This window comes from Bacillus rossius, chromosome 6, assembly GCF_032445375.1.
Source record: "Bacillus rossius redtenbacheri isolate Brsri chromosome 6, Brsri_v3, whole genome shotgun sequence".
Lineage (NCBI taxonomy): Eukaryota > Metazoa > Arthropoda > Insecta > Phasmatodea > Bacillidae > Bacillus > Bacillus rossius.
The window spans coordinates 34,243,756-34,260,391 of record NC_086334.1 but is presented as its reverse complement, the minus strand read 5'-3'; the positions used below and the strand labels follow the sequence as shown (position 1 = coordinate 34,260,391).

The 16,636-nt window shown below is 35.6% G+C and overlaps 1 protein-coding gene across 2 annotated transcripts in view; it reads left to right on the top strand.

The window, feature by feature from the left end:
- Positions 1-16,636, top strand: part of LOC134533016 (chromodomain-helicase-DNA-binding protein 1) — a 90,659-nt gene that overhangs the window by 6,827 nt on the left and 67,196 nt on the right. For both annotated transcript variants that reach the window (XM_063370150.1, XM_063370149.1), the window contains exons 2-6: positions 12,401-12,540; positions 13,325-13,433; positions 13,983-14,128; positions 14,555-14,752; positions 16,145-16,320. In XM_063370150.1, the coding sequence (XP_063226220.1) occupies positions 12,401-12,540; positions 13,325-13,433; positions 13,983-14,128; positions 14,555-14,752; positions 16,145-16,320 (769 nt within the window). The remainder of the gene's footprint in view (positions 1-12,400; positions 12,541-13,324; positions 13,434-13,982; positions 14,129-14,554; positions 14,753-16,144; positions 16,321-16,636) is intronic.

Sequence of the window (16,636 nt, the reverse complement as noted above, 5' to 3'; positions counted from 1 at the left end):
TTCAAATCGGACCAGTGGTTCCTGAGATTAGCGCGTTCAAACAAACTCTTCAGCTTTATAATATTAGTATAGATATAGTGTCCATTGCAAACACACTTTAGGGCTTGTGTTTTTGAAAACTAAAATGGCTAATAACAAAGGTTTGAGACATGTGGCTTTTTCTTTTTTCTTTGGTGAGGATTGAGCGCAGATAGTGGATGATGGTAAACGATAAACTGCTCAGTGAATTGGGACATGATTTAAAGAGTGTCCAAGTGGTTTAATCTTTTTCCTCCCACCAAGGTGATGTAGAATCTTGGTTTTTCACGTTTGAGAAACTGGCTGATGTTACAGTGCTTTAGGACCAAACCAGTGTTACGTCGGCGACTTTAGGAGATAATTGTTTGTGTTTTATCTTAACTTTTTACATTTAAGATTGTTGCTTTCTTGTTCAAAACATGATTTATGGACACTTTAGATATTTGTTAATAAAACTTGATGCGTGGAACAAATTAAATAAATTTCTAAGTATTTTTTAAAGGATTTTACTTTTTTGTTACATGTGTGACTCTTGAGATTTTGAAATATCTTACACTCTTATGAAAGTTACATTTTTACTGTGAATCTTATTGCATAAAATAAAAATAAAAATTATAGTGATGTAGTCCACTATATGGACTATACACTGTAACATGAAACACATTGCTTTCCTAGTACTTTCATAATAAACTCATGTATTGATGTTACGTGTGTGACGAACATCTGTTACCAATATGATCAAAGTCACTCAGCAAAATTTTTCCCTTATTAAAACAAAATACCCATAGATGAATCATACATTCATTTAGAAGGTTTATGTAATGTTTTAACATTTGATAGTAAACATATGCAGGCTGTCTCATACTTATTTACCTGGAACAGTTCCTACGACATTTTATTTATTAAAAATACTAAACATATATATATATATATATATATATATACTACACAAACAGCAAACATACAAATAACCTATCAAGCATTTCACAATATTAAGACATATGGTACAGTACTTCAAAAATCAATAAATTTAAATTGTCCTCGTGAGCCAGTTACTTCTGATGGAGTCAGACTTCTTCACATTGGCCATTTTATAAAATAAAATATCTGGTTTCGAAGGCCACTTCCAGTAGTTTCCTGAACGGAATCATTACACTAACTTGAATCTCAGAATGAGAGATGTTGAGCACTTCGCCTGGGAAAAAAATATTGTAAATTACTTTACACCAATCTCCTTTATTTAAGCTTAACATTCCATCCACATCATGAATGTCATTATTTACAACAAAACTAGGATGCTTATCTGAGTTTGAATGGAAAAAGGAAACTTACCATCATCACTTTTAACAACATGAATCTTCTGGATACCGTGAACTGCACCGACTGCTGACCATGGTGTGACAGTTTTGATTAAACTGTCCATCTCACTTTGGCTAATATGAAGCACTGTTGTTGAAGGCATAAGTTGAGAAGCAGCGCTGGCAAATTCTGAAGAACTCTCCTCTGTATTACAAAATTTTCAGCTTTACTTATGGATTTTTGCCTTACTAGCGATTTAGCTCTTCCTCTGACTCCATCCACAACTCCTTTTCCATGGCTAGTACCAAAATATTTCCATGTAAGTTTTTGGCAAACTTATGTGTTAAATCTGTTAGTAACTTTACCATAAATTTATTTTTAAACTCAGATGATGGCCCATCACCAAATATAATCTCTTCAAATTCATTAATTGTGTTTGGAGTTGCAAAAATTAAGTCGTACAACTCATTTACGAAGCAATACACAGTATATTTCCTTTATCTTTGGTGTCGGAGCAGATCAGGAAAGTTTTTGTACATTTGTTTCCCTCAAATAAAGCAGCAGTGAACAGCTGCACACTTTCACGTGACCATAAAGCAGACTGAATCTCATTTTGGTACTCACACGAATATGCTATTGCAAAATCAACTTGTAGAACTCTACAAGTTTTCTTATTTCAAACGCTTCACTTTGTATGTGCTTGATTTTGACATTTTCTCGAAACCTAGGCAGAACTTCCAAAATTTCCTCTATTAGTTCACCTGCACAACTCTTTCACTGCCTTTACTATGTGGCCATTATCATTTTTTTCCCCAATATCTCCATGAAACCTGGACTGATTTATCAATGTCTTCAAACATAATTGACAGCATCTTACCATCACAACAATCACTACATAATACATTCCAACATGGAGCCGTTAAAAGTGTCAAGAGTTGCAAATTATTCTACCCTAAAAGGAACCATCATATTCAACTTTTAACCCTTTAAGTTGTAGCCTGAAGTTTTCGTGATGCTTGCATTTGCACTGGTCAGCTGGAGTTTCCTTCAAAAGCAATTCATTTTTTGGCCTTAGTGAACATAATTTTGAAAATGATATCATCGTCTTGTCTTCTTCATGTTCCTTTCAGAAAATAGCATAAGCTTCCCTAAGATACATAGTTAAATACAATTTTCTGAAACATTCTTTCTTGCCATTTTCCCAAATTACAATTTCATCTTTCATTCCCGGCATAGGATACACAATGTCAGGTCTTGTGAACAAATCAGTCACTTGTTTCTTCACTAAAGAATTAGTATGAGCAGGTGTAAGAGTACATTCCATTTTAGTTTGTAACTTTAAACCCATACGGTTGGCAAGTCCAGACACAACTGCTACTTTTTTGATGGAGAATGTGGTAATGTTTGCAAACATCTCACAGTTTTCCCTAATGACTGGGGAGTTTTGAAAGGCTTACGTTTGAGTAGAGGTGTTTCACAGTTGCCACGGGCTACTATTCGCTGAACTTCCGGGAAATATATTTTTACGTTGTCTTTCTCTGCTCAAACGTTTTCTTTCTGCAGCTGCAGTCCGGTAACGCTTCTTCTCAGCTGATGACATGCTTGCGATTCTTGATTTTCTTATGGTTTCCACTCTTACTGTCACTTGCTTTGTAGGTTATGTAATCTTTTTTCTGAACTTTCTGATTCTTTCTGCACTAGTCATAGGCACTTTATGTGTTTCTTCTGATACTTCAGGATTCATATTAACAACAGTTACAACTTCTATATAAAATTATAACATTGTCAGAGTTTTGAGCCTAAAGATACACTCTGTTCCTCACTCATAACACAATAAATAAAAACAATTGGTTGTTTCCCTCCAAAATAAATAATTGTGTGTTTAAGGAAGTAACCATTAGATTTCTTATAATTATAATTTAATGTTAACTAATTGTGAATGATTGGTTGAAAACATAATTGGAACCACCTGTAATTTAAATAGGGGTATTATTGTTAAGGCTATTAATTATAAATGAATAAAAGTTGTATATACTGTTTTATTTTTTTAATACTCTGCATCTCAATTGCCAACTTGACATTTAAAAGTACATTAAGTGTCATGAAAATGACATAAAATAAATTGTTCTTGTGTCACACGTCACATCTCACACACGTCACATCTCTCACAACAATATTTGTTATGTGTGACAGTTTAATTTATATCATAAAAAAAAGGTTTCCCCTTATAATAACTATATTATTGGATTATCATCTTTATGTGTAACTAGCTATAAATATAGGATTGCAAATTGTTTTTTCATATATTTCTATTATAGATATTTTTATACTTTTTTGTTACGTGTGTGACACAGTATTTACACTAACTTTGGTTTCTACTTCACAATTATCATTTTTTCAGTACACAAATTTTGCAAACTATATTATGATCAAGCATAGGATAATGTTTGCGACTCTCAAGTGAAAAATTCTAATTTAATTGTATTAAGCCAATGTTTGAAGGATTTTAAAGTCAGGAAATGTGGAAGACATTGTTACACACATATGAAATCACTCTTTAATTAGGTAAAAACATAACTATAGGTCTACTCATTGTTTTCTCAAAATCCATTCTAATGCTAAAAAGTATCAGCCTTTAGCTACAATATGACTAAGGAATGATTAAAATTAGATACTTTTTCATTCTTACGTACCGAGGACCACTTCTTCTGGAATCGCCCATTAGCATGTTTACAGTGGTCAAAATTAAGAGTAGTATCTGTTCAAAATATTTAGTGGCTTGTCTGTGTAATTGATTTTCAAAATAAGAAAATTAATAAAATAGGGTAGAGGCTCTGAAAGGTTGCATTTGGATATAACATTTGCTGCAGAACACATTTATTGTTCTCGTCACCTTGGAAAAGTACAGGTTTCTACTGTAATAAGATTCTTATCAGCTAAATAAAGCATAATGCCTTTGAGCTGAAAGGAAAAATCCCATATGCATGTTGAGTCCAAATTCGACAGACTTCGGCTGCTGGTTCCTACCGACAAAATAAGTCATAAAAACTGCATGACTTATCTGGAATGCTATCCAAGGCTAGTCTTTTTGAAGTTTGGGTTTAACAACACAATGTAAATCTGTTTTTGTAAAGAAAAAAAAGAAGTATTTTCCAGAACAAAATATGTGCAGTGCTGTCGAGGGGAATTAAGAACCTGGGAGTAAATTTTTGTTGGGCTCCATCCCTTTTATTTATATTTTTTTAATGACAGCTTTTCAATGGCCAAAATTTAAAAACGTTACTTTGGCCATAACTGTAAATGTGATCTGCAAGGTAAGTTTTCCTATGCATTACATTAATCTGTAAACTCAACAGGACCCTACTGGGCCTTGGTGATTTTGCCTCTCTCCCCCTTCTTCTGGAACAGCCCTGAGTAAGTGGTTATACTTTTCCACTGCAACCTTAAGGATTTCTAATATAAGCTTATGCAACCCCCAACTCTACTTTTACATGCCTTCTGTGAGAAGTCTTAAGAACTACAATCTGTGCATGCATTTTATTTAACAATTGTTTGGGGCAGTTAAGGTGTGTGCCTTCTCTTACACTGATCCACGAAACATATAAATTACAACAGTTACTGATGAATCGTATACCAATTTAATATTGATGTTAAGTACTATCATAAACCATTAAAAAGCATGTATTAAATATGAAAATATAATGAAATACTAACCTGAAACATATATTTTAAGTAAAAAAAAAAATATTAAATTATGTATGGGTTTAAATAAAGAAAACAAAATAGATTTTTATACTTATTCATTCTCTCTTACGTGTGCACACACGCACATGCATACACATAAACACACATGCATAAACACACACATGCATAAACATGCACACATGCATACACACATCCACATCATCCACACACACAGCTCATTTTAAAAGCTCTGATTAAATCACATTCAATTAGTTTTAAATTCAAAATCCTCTGCTCAGAGTAACGGGAACCGGAATTAATTTTATTTTGCAAGTGTTTAGTTTTTTCTAAATGAAACTGCAAATATTAACTCTTATGTAAAGCAATAAACAATACTTACTTGAGATAAGATACTACATGGTAAACCAAACTTAGGGCGTACCGGTGTTACGATCTGAATTACTGGTGGAAATAGTGGGCGCCACCATGTTAGTGGGTACGTGGACCCGGCTTGATACTCTTACTCAGGGCGTTACGTGGCCTGTGTGCGGCGAGATATTAGCCCTCCTGATACCTAATTCAGCACCTGTCCCTAACCGAGCCCGCTCTCAGCGTCGGGCACGCTTCTACTTAACCGCAGTGGGCTCATAGGGCGTCCCACATGCCGCTGACTGGGTTAAGGACCCACGTGGCCCCTCCGAACACAAAGACACGTGACTCAATTAAGTTGGGTTTATTTACTTACATGTTACACGCCCTCATACAATCCTTCCTTGATACTGTTAAAAAACGCCTGAGGCACGAATTGGTTTAGTTGAGGAGGCGGACCACACACGTGGTCGCCTCAAGCCTTTACTTAGAACACGGGTGGTTAAAAACTCCGGAGAGTATAGAAATCACTAATTAAACAACCCCACCGACTGAGAGGCCCCGAGGATGAAGAGAAAACAATTTGAATTAATTAACTGAACAGAACTACTTATCGGTGAGACAACGGTGCTGTCCTCGGGGTGTCTGCAGAGACGTCCACTCTCGGCCGGCTGAAGAGGGAGACTGGGGTGAGACAAGGGCTTGCGGCAGGAAACATGGCGCCCTTCGCGCCGAACACAATTACTGTTAACATCTCTGCGACTGCATGCCCCGGGTTATTATAGAAAATAACATGAACCCTTTATAAAATTACCAGATACACATCCATGACCAGACCGTCTGTAATAATTACTTATGTGGTAAAAATAGTTTGAATAAAGTTGTGTGTTGGTTCCGTCGTTGCGCGCTAGGGAGTGCCCTTGTCCGTGCTTGCACGTACTCTAATACAAAAATATAACATATTAATAAAACAAAAGACACTCACTTACTAAATCGTCGTGACACTATTTTAGGGGCGAAAAGAAAAGGTTACAATAATATTAATTACAAATAGGGGTGCGGCGCACTGCAGCTAAGCGCACTCTTGCTGTAGTTCATGGCTCGCAGTTTAAATCCTACACGACTACGTACGTCACGGTACAAATGCCGGGTAGGACAGGTGTGGGAAAGGGAACGGATGATGATCAGGCTCATGGGGCGAAGCCCCGGCTGACGTCAAAACATTGGAATATCCTGCCTGTTGCTTACATCTCATATTGAGGCTACTACTTGATATTTTTTTTGAAACTTATGTTCAGTATAAATTTATATTTAGCAAGCACACTACACATGTTTCAATCAAACCCATTTCATCAACGTTTTTTAAAAATAAATAATAAACTGCATTCTTGTCTGGTAGAAGTTAATGATTGAAGGGTAACTTGGAAGAGAAAGAAGCTCAGGAAGTTCAGGTAAACAGTATGTGTCCAGTTTTATTTCTTGCAGGTCACATGAGCTGGTGACCGGCTGTCTCGGTCACAGCGATAGACCTCTGTGATTTGGCAGCTACGACACTCAGCTCTGTGGGAATTTTGTGGAACTGCTTGAAGAAAATTCATATGTGGTCACCTAACTAGCACTTACTCAGTACTGGTCACAGAAGTTACTAAAAAGTCCTCAAAATAAATAGCAGTGGTGTTAGTCACGAAACTTTAATTTCTATCATCTTTTTTTTGCTAACTGGCCTTTTTTTTATGCCTCACTATAGTTTGTCACTTGTTAAACATAAATAGATCAAGACTAAAGAGGTTTGAGCTTTCTGACTTAAAAATTAGTACCTTCCTGTGAATTGTATAATTTTTTTTTGTTTATTTAATCATTAATTTTGGCTGTACTTACATATATACATATCTGTAAAAATCACTATTTATTAAAAAAAAAACTTGAAGGAACATTTTATAAAAAAAGTTAAGTTGATTCATCAGTAATTTGTATATGTTTATTTACCCTTAAAATTATCATGAACATAAATTACTTTTGTGCGCACAGGGCCTGTCGTGAGGAAGGGGCAGGGGAAAATTACCCTAGCTTCAAGGGGGGGGAGGTTGAATTGAATTAGGGGGGGGGGAGAGGAGGTTGAATTGAGTTTGGGGGGGGGGAGGAGAGGAGGTTGAATTGAGTTGGGGGGGGGGAGGAGAGGAGGTTGAATTGAGTTTGGGGGGGGGGAGGAGAGGAGGTTGAATTGAGTTTGGGGGGGGGGGAGGAGAGGAGGTTGAATTGAGTTTGGGGGGGGGAGGAGAGGAGGTTGAATTGAGTTTGGGGGGGGGGAGGAGAGGAGGTTGAATTGAGTTTGGGGGGGGGGGAGGAGAGGAGGTTGAATTGAGTTTGGGGGGGGGGGAGGAGAGGAGGTTGAATTGAGTTTGGGGGGGGGAAGGAGAGGAGGTTGAATTGAGTTTGGGGGGGGGGGAGGAGAGGAGGTTGAATTGAGTTTGGGGGGGGGGAGGAGAGGAGGTTGAATTGAGTTTGGGGGGGGGGAGGAGAGGAGGTTGAATTGAGTTTGGGGGGGGGGGAGGAGAGGAGGTTGAATTGAGTTTGGGGGGGGGGAAGAGGAGGTTGAATTGAGTTTGGGGGGGGGGAAGAGGAGGTTGAATTGCGTTTGGGGGGGGGGGGAGAGGAGGTTGAATTGCGTTTGGGGGGGGGGGGGGAGAGGAGGTTGAATTGAGTTTGGGGGGGGGGAGGTTGAATTGAGTTTGAAGGACTTTAATGCTCTGGTTTACTCTGATAATTTGGAAATTATAAGTATATAAATATAATTAATAGGAAACCTTACAAGTAATGCAAGATGAGCAGATCACATTTACAGTAGTGGCCACAAAATTAATTTTTTTTAAAACTGTGAGGTTTGAAATATAGTATATTAACTCTTTCAGTTACACTTTGTGTCAGTTTCTAAGATGACCTATTTTAATTTTTTTAAATTGTAACTTAATTTTTTTTTTTTAGGATTTGTGTGGTAATAATCAGGGGTGGAGATACTGGATTGACTTCCAGTGGGTGACCGGTAGTATGGACATAGTTAATTACCTGTTTATTACTTCAGATGTCCTATCCAGTGTATATTTTACCCTTCTACCCCCTGTAAATCCACCAATTGTAATAATTTAATGTTATTTAATAAAAAAATGTAAATTTTTGTTTAAAATCTCAAATATCCAATAACTCTTCACCAATTGTGTTAAAAATATAGATAGGTAAAAATATATGTATAAATGAATGAATGTTTGTGAGTTTGTCCTCTGTTAGGAAGATGTAGACATAGAGAGAGAGATAGAGAGAGGGAGAGGGGGACACACACACACACACACACACACACACACACACACACACACACACACACACACACACACACACACACACACACACACACACACATAGAGAGATATATATGAGAGGGAGAGAGAGGGCGCAAGGGATATATAGATATGCAGTGATAATAGATAAAGATAGGGAGATTGATTGAGATATAGATTGCAATGTAAATACATATAGAGGTTGTGTAATGGAGGGATATATACATATATAAACACACACACACACATACATATGTGTGTGTGTATAGAAATATAGTGAAATTTACAGAGGGACATAGAGAAAGGTAGAGATGCTTTGTATATATGTACCTACTTCAAACAAATTACAAAAAAAAAATTGAAAGAGGCATAGCAATGTATGCTGGGCATTGGCTATTATCTTATCATATAACTGTTTTATAATAATTAATCAATTATTCCATTGTCATATAGTATGATATCCAATAGAATTTAGGCACAACTTAACCACAACATTCAAGGTTTGATAAACTCCATGTATCATTGAGAGATAAATTGTCCACTTCATTGGACGAATAGACTTACAGGGGGAGGGCCTGACAAAATTAATTGCGGCTTCCAGTCCTTGGTTTCTCTTGATGGCCCTGAGTCCACACAAGATATTGCATGGGAAAGGTGTGTGGACATGTTGTGCAGTGAAAATTCAGGAGAGGAGATATGATTTTGAACAGGGTGAACAAGTGTATGTATCTCTTCCAGATACCTGGTTAAGTGATCTGCAGAAGGAAATGATCGTTGTGGCCTCTTCCGTTGATAACAAAGTTTGGATGCCTGGAAATAGAAGTTGATTTGAAATAATTTTTTTATTTATTATATTATTTATTGCTTTATTTTTTTATTTATTACATTCCATTTAATCATGGTAGAAACCATAAGGCTATTGATCAAGTCAGTCTTACATAGAATTGTTACAAATTATATACTTATAATCATTGTTAAAAATACCATGATTAAAACTAAGACATTAAGAAAGTGAGATAAACATTTGAAACAAAGTAATGTTTAGGCCGACACACATTTCAAAAGGTAACCAGGTTCACCAATCATTACATTAATTTGTGCAGGTCCTTTAAATCACAAATTATTTCACAAATCACATATTTAAATTTGATACATGGATTATAATACAAAGACTACACAATCATAAAACTAAAAACCATTCTGATATGCTTGGATTATACTGATACTTTTTTGCATGTTTATATTTATTATTTATATATTTATAGCTGTTTTTAGTTTTTTGATTGCTAGTAAAGTTTTGATTGTCAAAATTTGTTCTGACAGGACATTTTGACATGATTTAATAAGTTTTACTTAATACCTACTTAAAATATTTAAACTCAAGCTCAACCTAAGTAGTACTGTGTAAAGTGGAGACTTAAAAAATATCTGAGCTCATTATTCTTAGTCTGACTGCCCTGAGTTTTAAACCAACCTCAGAAACCCAAACCCCCCCCCCCCCCCCCCCCCCCCCCTCTCCCCACCTTTTGTTCTGCTGACGGTGAATCTGTGCACAGCCTTTCAATAGCACTGATTGGCTCCCTTCCTAACTTACATATATAAGTTTATATATATATATATATATATATATATATATATATATATATATATGTATTATACTAGCTGCAGTACCCAGCATTGCCTGGGCTGAACACAGGGTGAAGGGGAACTGTTCAGAGATCAGATGTAGTTAGTAATTGTCTTCTTAATTTGAATGTCAAGTGTGCAAAATAATTTATATCACTTTCAGATCCCGACAGGCGTTGTTCTGCCAGTGTATAGTTATTTACCTGTTCTGTATGTAATCTAGACTCTATAAAGCAATATAGAAAAAAACTGACGAATAAGGGATTACTAATATTGAAAAGATTCCATTATCTAGCTAATGCTCGGCATGAAATGCAATGCCTCATTCAGTTTTGTTTTGTAATATGTTTGAAGTAGTTACACATATACAAATAATCTATCCATGTCTCTAAATATATATTTATCTCTATCTACATCTATAGTCCTTTATATCTATGTATCTCTCTATCTGTATTTATCTGTTTATATCTACATATATACCTCACACTATCTCTATGTATTCTATATGAGGGTACTGATTGCTTCGTTGTTAATATCACACGGGTGTTTTTTACTTGTATGGGAAAATTAAGAATGATAAGGCATCTAGTGCGTGGCAACTTCTAGCGCCTGCGGCATCGTCAACACACACTTTGTACGTGTACCTAACCCCCTCCAACACATTTATTCTAAATTGGACTTTTAGTAAGAATCCCTAATGTTATTGATAATATAATATAGCCTATAGCCTTCCTCGATAAATGTACTATCCAACACTGAAAGAATTTTTCAAGTCGGACCAGTGGTTCCTGAGATTAGCGCGTTTAAAAAAACAAACTCTTCAGCTTTATAATATTAGTATAGATATATAAACAATTTTTAACCTCTAAAAAATGAATATTATTCAATGCAGGTTATTTAAATTGTGTATATTAATTTAATTGCAAACTAAGTAAAACTTTCATACAGTCTCTTTATTATCACATGACTACAAGAAACATAATACATAAATATGTTTTGATAAGTAAGTTTGTAAAATTACATGCATAGCGAAGTTTTAATTTTACTGCTGTACAGTAAGTATTATTAAATTTTAATTTGGATGATTTAGCTGCAGTGTCTATTCAGTAAAAAATTTTTTCAAATAATTTGCGGTTTTGAATTTTTTTATAACATATAATTGCATGAAAAACTTCAATTTCACTGGGTGATTTTATTTTGTGCGTAGTGCACAGTTTTATTTTGGTTGGTTAAACTATACCTTGTATTTTCCCAAGATGTTCTAGGTGCAAATAAGAATACAAACACTGCAAGTTTGTATGTCTGCTGTAAAGAGAATACATTTTGATTGGAAGATGTTGTACATGATTGAAATTCGCTAGATGTTCTCAGCTGCATCTTTGCTGAAGTGGAAATAAAATACACGTACACTTGGGTGATCTTTTGAGTGTGATTTGGAATGAGTTAAAATTATATTTTGGTTGTTGGTGTCCATGTTGGAATAAAATTTAAAAGTTAGCAATAGGCCAATAAAATTTTTGAATTCTTGAATACCATTAAGTCTTTAGTATTTCAAAAAAATTTTATTCAAAGAAAAATATTCGAGGAAGGTATAAAAAATATCTGAAATCCAAACACTAACACTTGCATAGTAAGTTTGGACATTATTTTACTCTACAGAAGTTATCAAAGAAATGTGTTTGCCAGCAGAATGTTTATTTAGCACTTCAGGGACACTTGTGACAAAGCTTTTGGTGTAAAAATGCTTATTTATTTAAAAAATAATAATCTTATGGTTTGAGTGTTTTGACAACATTTGTGTGGTGTTTCTCATATATATTTTTTTATTCCTGACACTAGATTTTAATTCAAGGCACTCTTTTAAGATTCAAATTCTTGATTTTAATTTGGGGAAAAAAAATACACACCACTAAAAAAATGCAATAAGAAATAAACATCATTTTTTTAGAACAAAGTAGTTTTTTAAATGTAATGCTTACTTTACGAAATAGTCTTTTAGATTAATAGTTTTTTTGAAGAGTGAATAAAATAGCTGTGCAAGTTGTGACAGTAACATAAGTCTTTGTGTTATGCAGTCTGGATCAGGCGAAGAGTCAGGACATGACTCTGGTTCCGAGTCAGAGAAGCATTCAGGTTCTGCGTCTGAAAATGAATCAAAAAGCAATGAGTCGTCGAAGTCAGAGTCAGCATCAGGATCGGGTTCCGCATCCGACAGGTGGGTTGAAATGCATTAATCTTGGTTGATTTACCAATGTATAGTTAATTGCTTTTGTTTTTAATTTTTTTTTAAGATAATTTCTTGTTAATTTCTTCCTTAACGTTGAGCAGCAATATGAAAGCTCCAGGCAACTAAGTTTGAAAATACATACATTAATTACCGATCAACTCTTCAAAAGTTTGAACCAATGCTAAAATAATGTAGATAAAAAATTACAAGGCATCTATCAGCCTTTAATTCATTAAATTTACAATTTAAACTAATTTGCTTCTCATTTTATAAACAAAAACTTTATTTTTACCAAAGTATAGTTTAAATGTGAAGTTGAACCATTGATCTTCAAGTTATGACCCTAGCATAGTTAAGTGGAAACTTTAAGGAACTTCAACCACCTGTTTAAACATTAAAGAATTATTGTATAGCATTGAGTAAAAATTGCATTGAAAGTTGTAATTTTTTTCTATTTGCCTGTGTTTCTTTCTCTGGGAAATATATATATATATATAATATATATATATATATAAAAATTGATTATTAATGTATATATATATATACTTATATTGTAGTACTATTACCAAACTTTATTTTTACAATCCTCAATTTCTTTTGAATAAGGAAACAGTATTAACAAATAAAACATACTAAAATCTTAAGACTTTTTTTGGGTATCTGTTGATTAAAAAAAATGTTTCTGGGTGTACGTTTTGTTTTTGCCTGAAAGGAGCAGATGGTTGTGTCAGAGTGGTTGTGAAGTGGGGTGTGTGGTGTGTGTTGTTTCCAGTGGCACGATGTCAAGCACCTCTGCCTCTGGCAGCGGCTCTGATTCGGACAAGAAGAAAAGCGACGAGAGTCGCACGAGGTCTTCCTCCAGCAAGAAGGAGCTGAAGCAGGCGAGTCTGCTTTGTCATTCTCATTCCATTGCTTGGCCGAGACCGATAGGATTTGTTACTCAAGGCGCAAGTTGGCACGTTGGTGAAACATCCACACTATACTCGGTTCCTTTTTTTCTCGTCGTAGCTCTTATTTAACTGAAATTTTATTGTGATACCTCCTTTTTATTTGTTGGTCTCTCACAAATATACTAAACAGATATTCACCAAGTGTAATATAATGGGTCTAAAACATCTTGAAATTTTTTGTAATTACAATTACGTGATTTTTTACACCCATTATATTATAGTAAGTAAATCTGTTGAAAATATTTGTTTGAAAACAATAAATGCATATTAAATTACATACACTTTGGTGAATACGAAACTAAGCAAAATTTTTCTCGAATTAATTGCTGTACATGATTATTTTTTGTTATAATTGGTAATCTATTTTTAACTGAAGTAAATTTTTTCATTATATTTAATTAATTAAGTCAAATACATAATTACATAGCAGATGTGTTTAATATTTCCAACAGGGGTTTATTGATTTCACATGTGGTTTAGATATGGGAGCAGTGTCCGGATGTTTATGGAATTCGTCGCTCTGCGCGATCTCGGAAAGAACCAGAGCGTCTAAATGCAACAGTTGAAAGTGATTCTAGCGACAATGCCAAAAAGAAAAACCCTGCCAGAAGAGCTGCAAAGGGCAGGTAAGTCTTGGACATGTCATGTAGTTGACTTTGGATGTGATACATTTTCTTCTGAATGGTATATTATTACAGTGTTTTACTTTGCAAAATTTTTTCTTTAGTAAAATAAGATTGGGCTTTTTTTTTAATTGCTTCATTTAATTCCTTTTTGTATGTGTTCTTCTGTTAAAACAGGTCACATTGATGTTCTTCTTTATTTGTGCAATCATTTCTTGCGTAATGGTATGTGTGGATTGATCAATAAAATAAAGTTGTTTACAGCAGCCTTCGCTATTGGTGATAGTTGATTTTTTTTTTGTAAAAGTGAGAAATTGAGAATTTCTCGCCTAAGTGGCTTTTTCCCTGTTACATATTTTGTTTTGCATGAGTAGCTGTCTTTTGACAGTTGAGGTGACTGTTTTGCGGTGTGCTGTGTGCTGACGCCAGAGCGAGCACTTGGAACTCGGACTCCTCCAACTCGGAGTCGGAGGACGAGGAGCGGGAGCGGCCCCCTCCGAGCAAGCCCCCTTCCAGGCGGGGCAAGCCGGCGCGGAGCAGGCCGGAGCCCAAGAAGCCACTGCGACGCAAGTACAGTGACTCCTCAGAGTCGAGCTTCAACAGCGACGATGACCATGATTGCCGCAGGTAAGGAAGCACCGCAGGCAAGCTGCCACACGTATATTTTTGGAGAGAGGCGTGTATTGAAGGCTTTACTTTCGTGTTGAGAGCAGGCCTCTGCAAAAAAATACCTGGAAATTTAGGAGCCAGACACAAAAGCTAAGGGACAGTTATTTAAAAAACACTATCTTCTTCTGTCAGATTGCATCGTGGTCTAGTTGTAAATATGCAATGTTGCCAAGTGTTTGGGGTACACGAGTGCTGCATTTGCGATGAGTGAATGTACCGTGGGGAATACCAACGCCCGATATATACGAAGTACTTTATTTTTCTACAATATCATGTTGTGCTGCGCACCACAGATAAAATTAAAATATACACACACTTGCTTAAATACCGTACTGGTTTCTTGGACCCAGCCATTTCTGTGCAAGACTTTGCAACAGCGAAATTTGCTGATTTTTTCAAAATCACCATATAGTTATTTCTTAGTGTTTTGACAGAAGTTTATCGCCAGCATGGTAAAGATAGGCGTCATCACCTCCTGGCGCTTGGTATTTGGAGTGTGTTGGTTGAGAGTCATTTAAATTATCTCAGCTTATAGGTTGAGCATTTATAGGCAGTCCATTTGCATAGAAAGTATTTTGAAACATGATGACACTAGGCTAGTATCTAATAGAACAGATTTATTACTAATAGATTTTGTTTGTTTTGACAACTGTGTATTGAACTCATGCTAGTTAATTTCTTAGTGTCATTAATTTTTTTTATTAGTTTTGCAGTTAAATAATTGGTATGCATATCCAGATTAATTTTTAGTTTTTTGTGAAATGTTCTTTTTTAATAAATTAACTGATAAATAATTACTAAACAGTTATTTGTTAAATAAAATATTATATTCTTATTTTAAAGAACAAGGGATTTAATACTTCTAAGAATTTTGGTTATATAGTAGTCTCGATTAACCGAGCTTCAATTAATCAATGTTCTGTATTATCTGAATTGACCTAAAGCACCATTTTTGAAAAGACTGTAGAAACATTTGCTTGAGAACATAGAAAATCATTTAACAGTTTTTAGAAGCGTATTAAAATTAACTTCAAAGAAGTAATTTATTTGTTGGGTGAATCATGGAGTGACATCAAAGAAACGGAAGAAAAGCTGGAAAAAAATGACCCCGTAACATACCACTGTGCCATTTGGAAACCAAGATGATTTTTGTATTATATACAGCCATGTTATCCGAGACTTTGCTTATCCGACGTTGCTGCTGTCCACATTAACTTGGACAATTGAGACACTATGGTTTCCGTTTTCTGGAAAATTCAAGAACAGTTAATTTTGATAATGTGTAATAAGGGTACTGCATGTACAGCCCCAGGTTGAGGATGTGTGGCGACGGTGTGTTGTGTCTGGCAGGAGTGCCAACAGGCGGGCAGCGGTGTCCGTCAGCTACAAGGAGGACAGTGACGAGAAGACGGGCTCGGATGACTTGGTGGAGGTGGAGTGGAACGAGGCGGAGGCAGCGGCTGCCGAGCCAGACAACGCGGAGACGGTCGAGAAGATCCTGGCCATGCGGCGAGGCAAGAAGGGTGGTAAGTATCCACCGCAGAGTAAAGATATACCGACAGATCCCTGTCAACTACACATGAGGCTGTTCCCCATCGGAACTGTCAAAATCATTGGCATGTACAAATGGTACTTTACCTGGCTGGAAGGTTGTCAAAAAAGACACATTCGAGCCATCAATAATTCATTAGATATTCTGTATTTACATAAAAACTAAAATATTAATGCAGTTGATGGTTCGAAAAATAGGCATGAGCAAAATTTGTTTCTTCAAAACTATGAATTAAAGTATGAAAAATGATGGTCATAACTTAACTAATAGAAGCTGTAACTGTGACATGT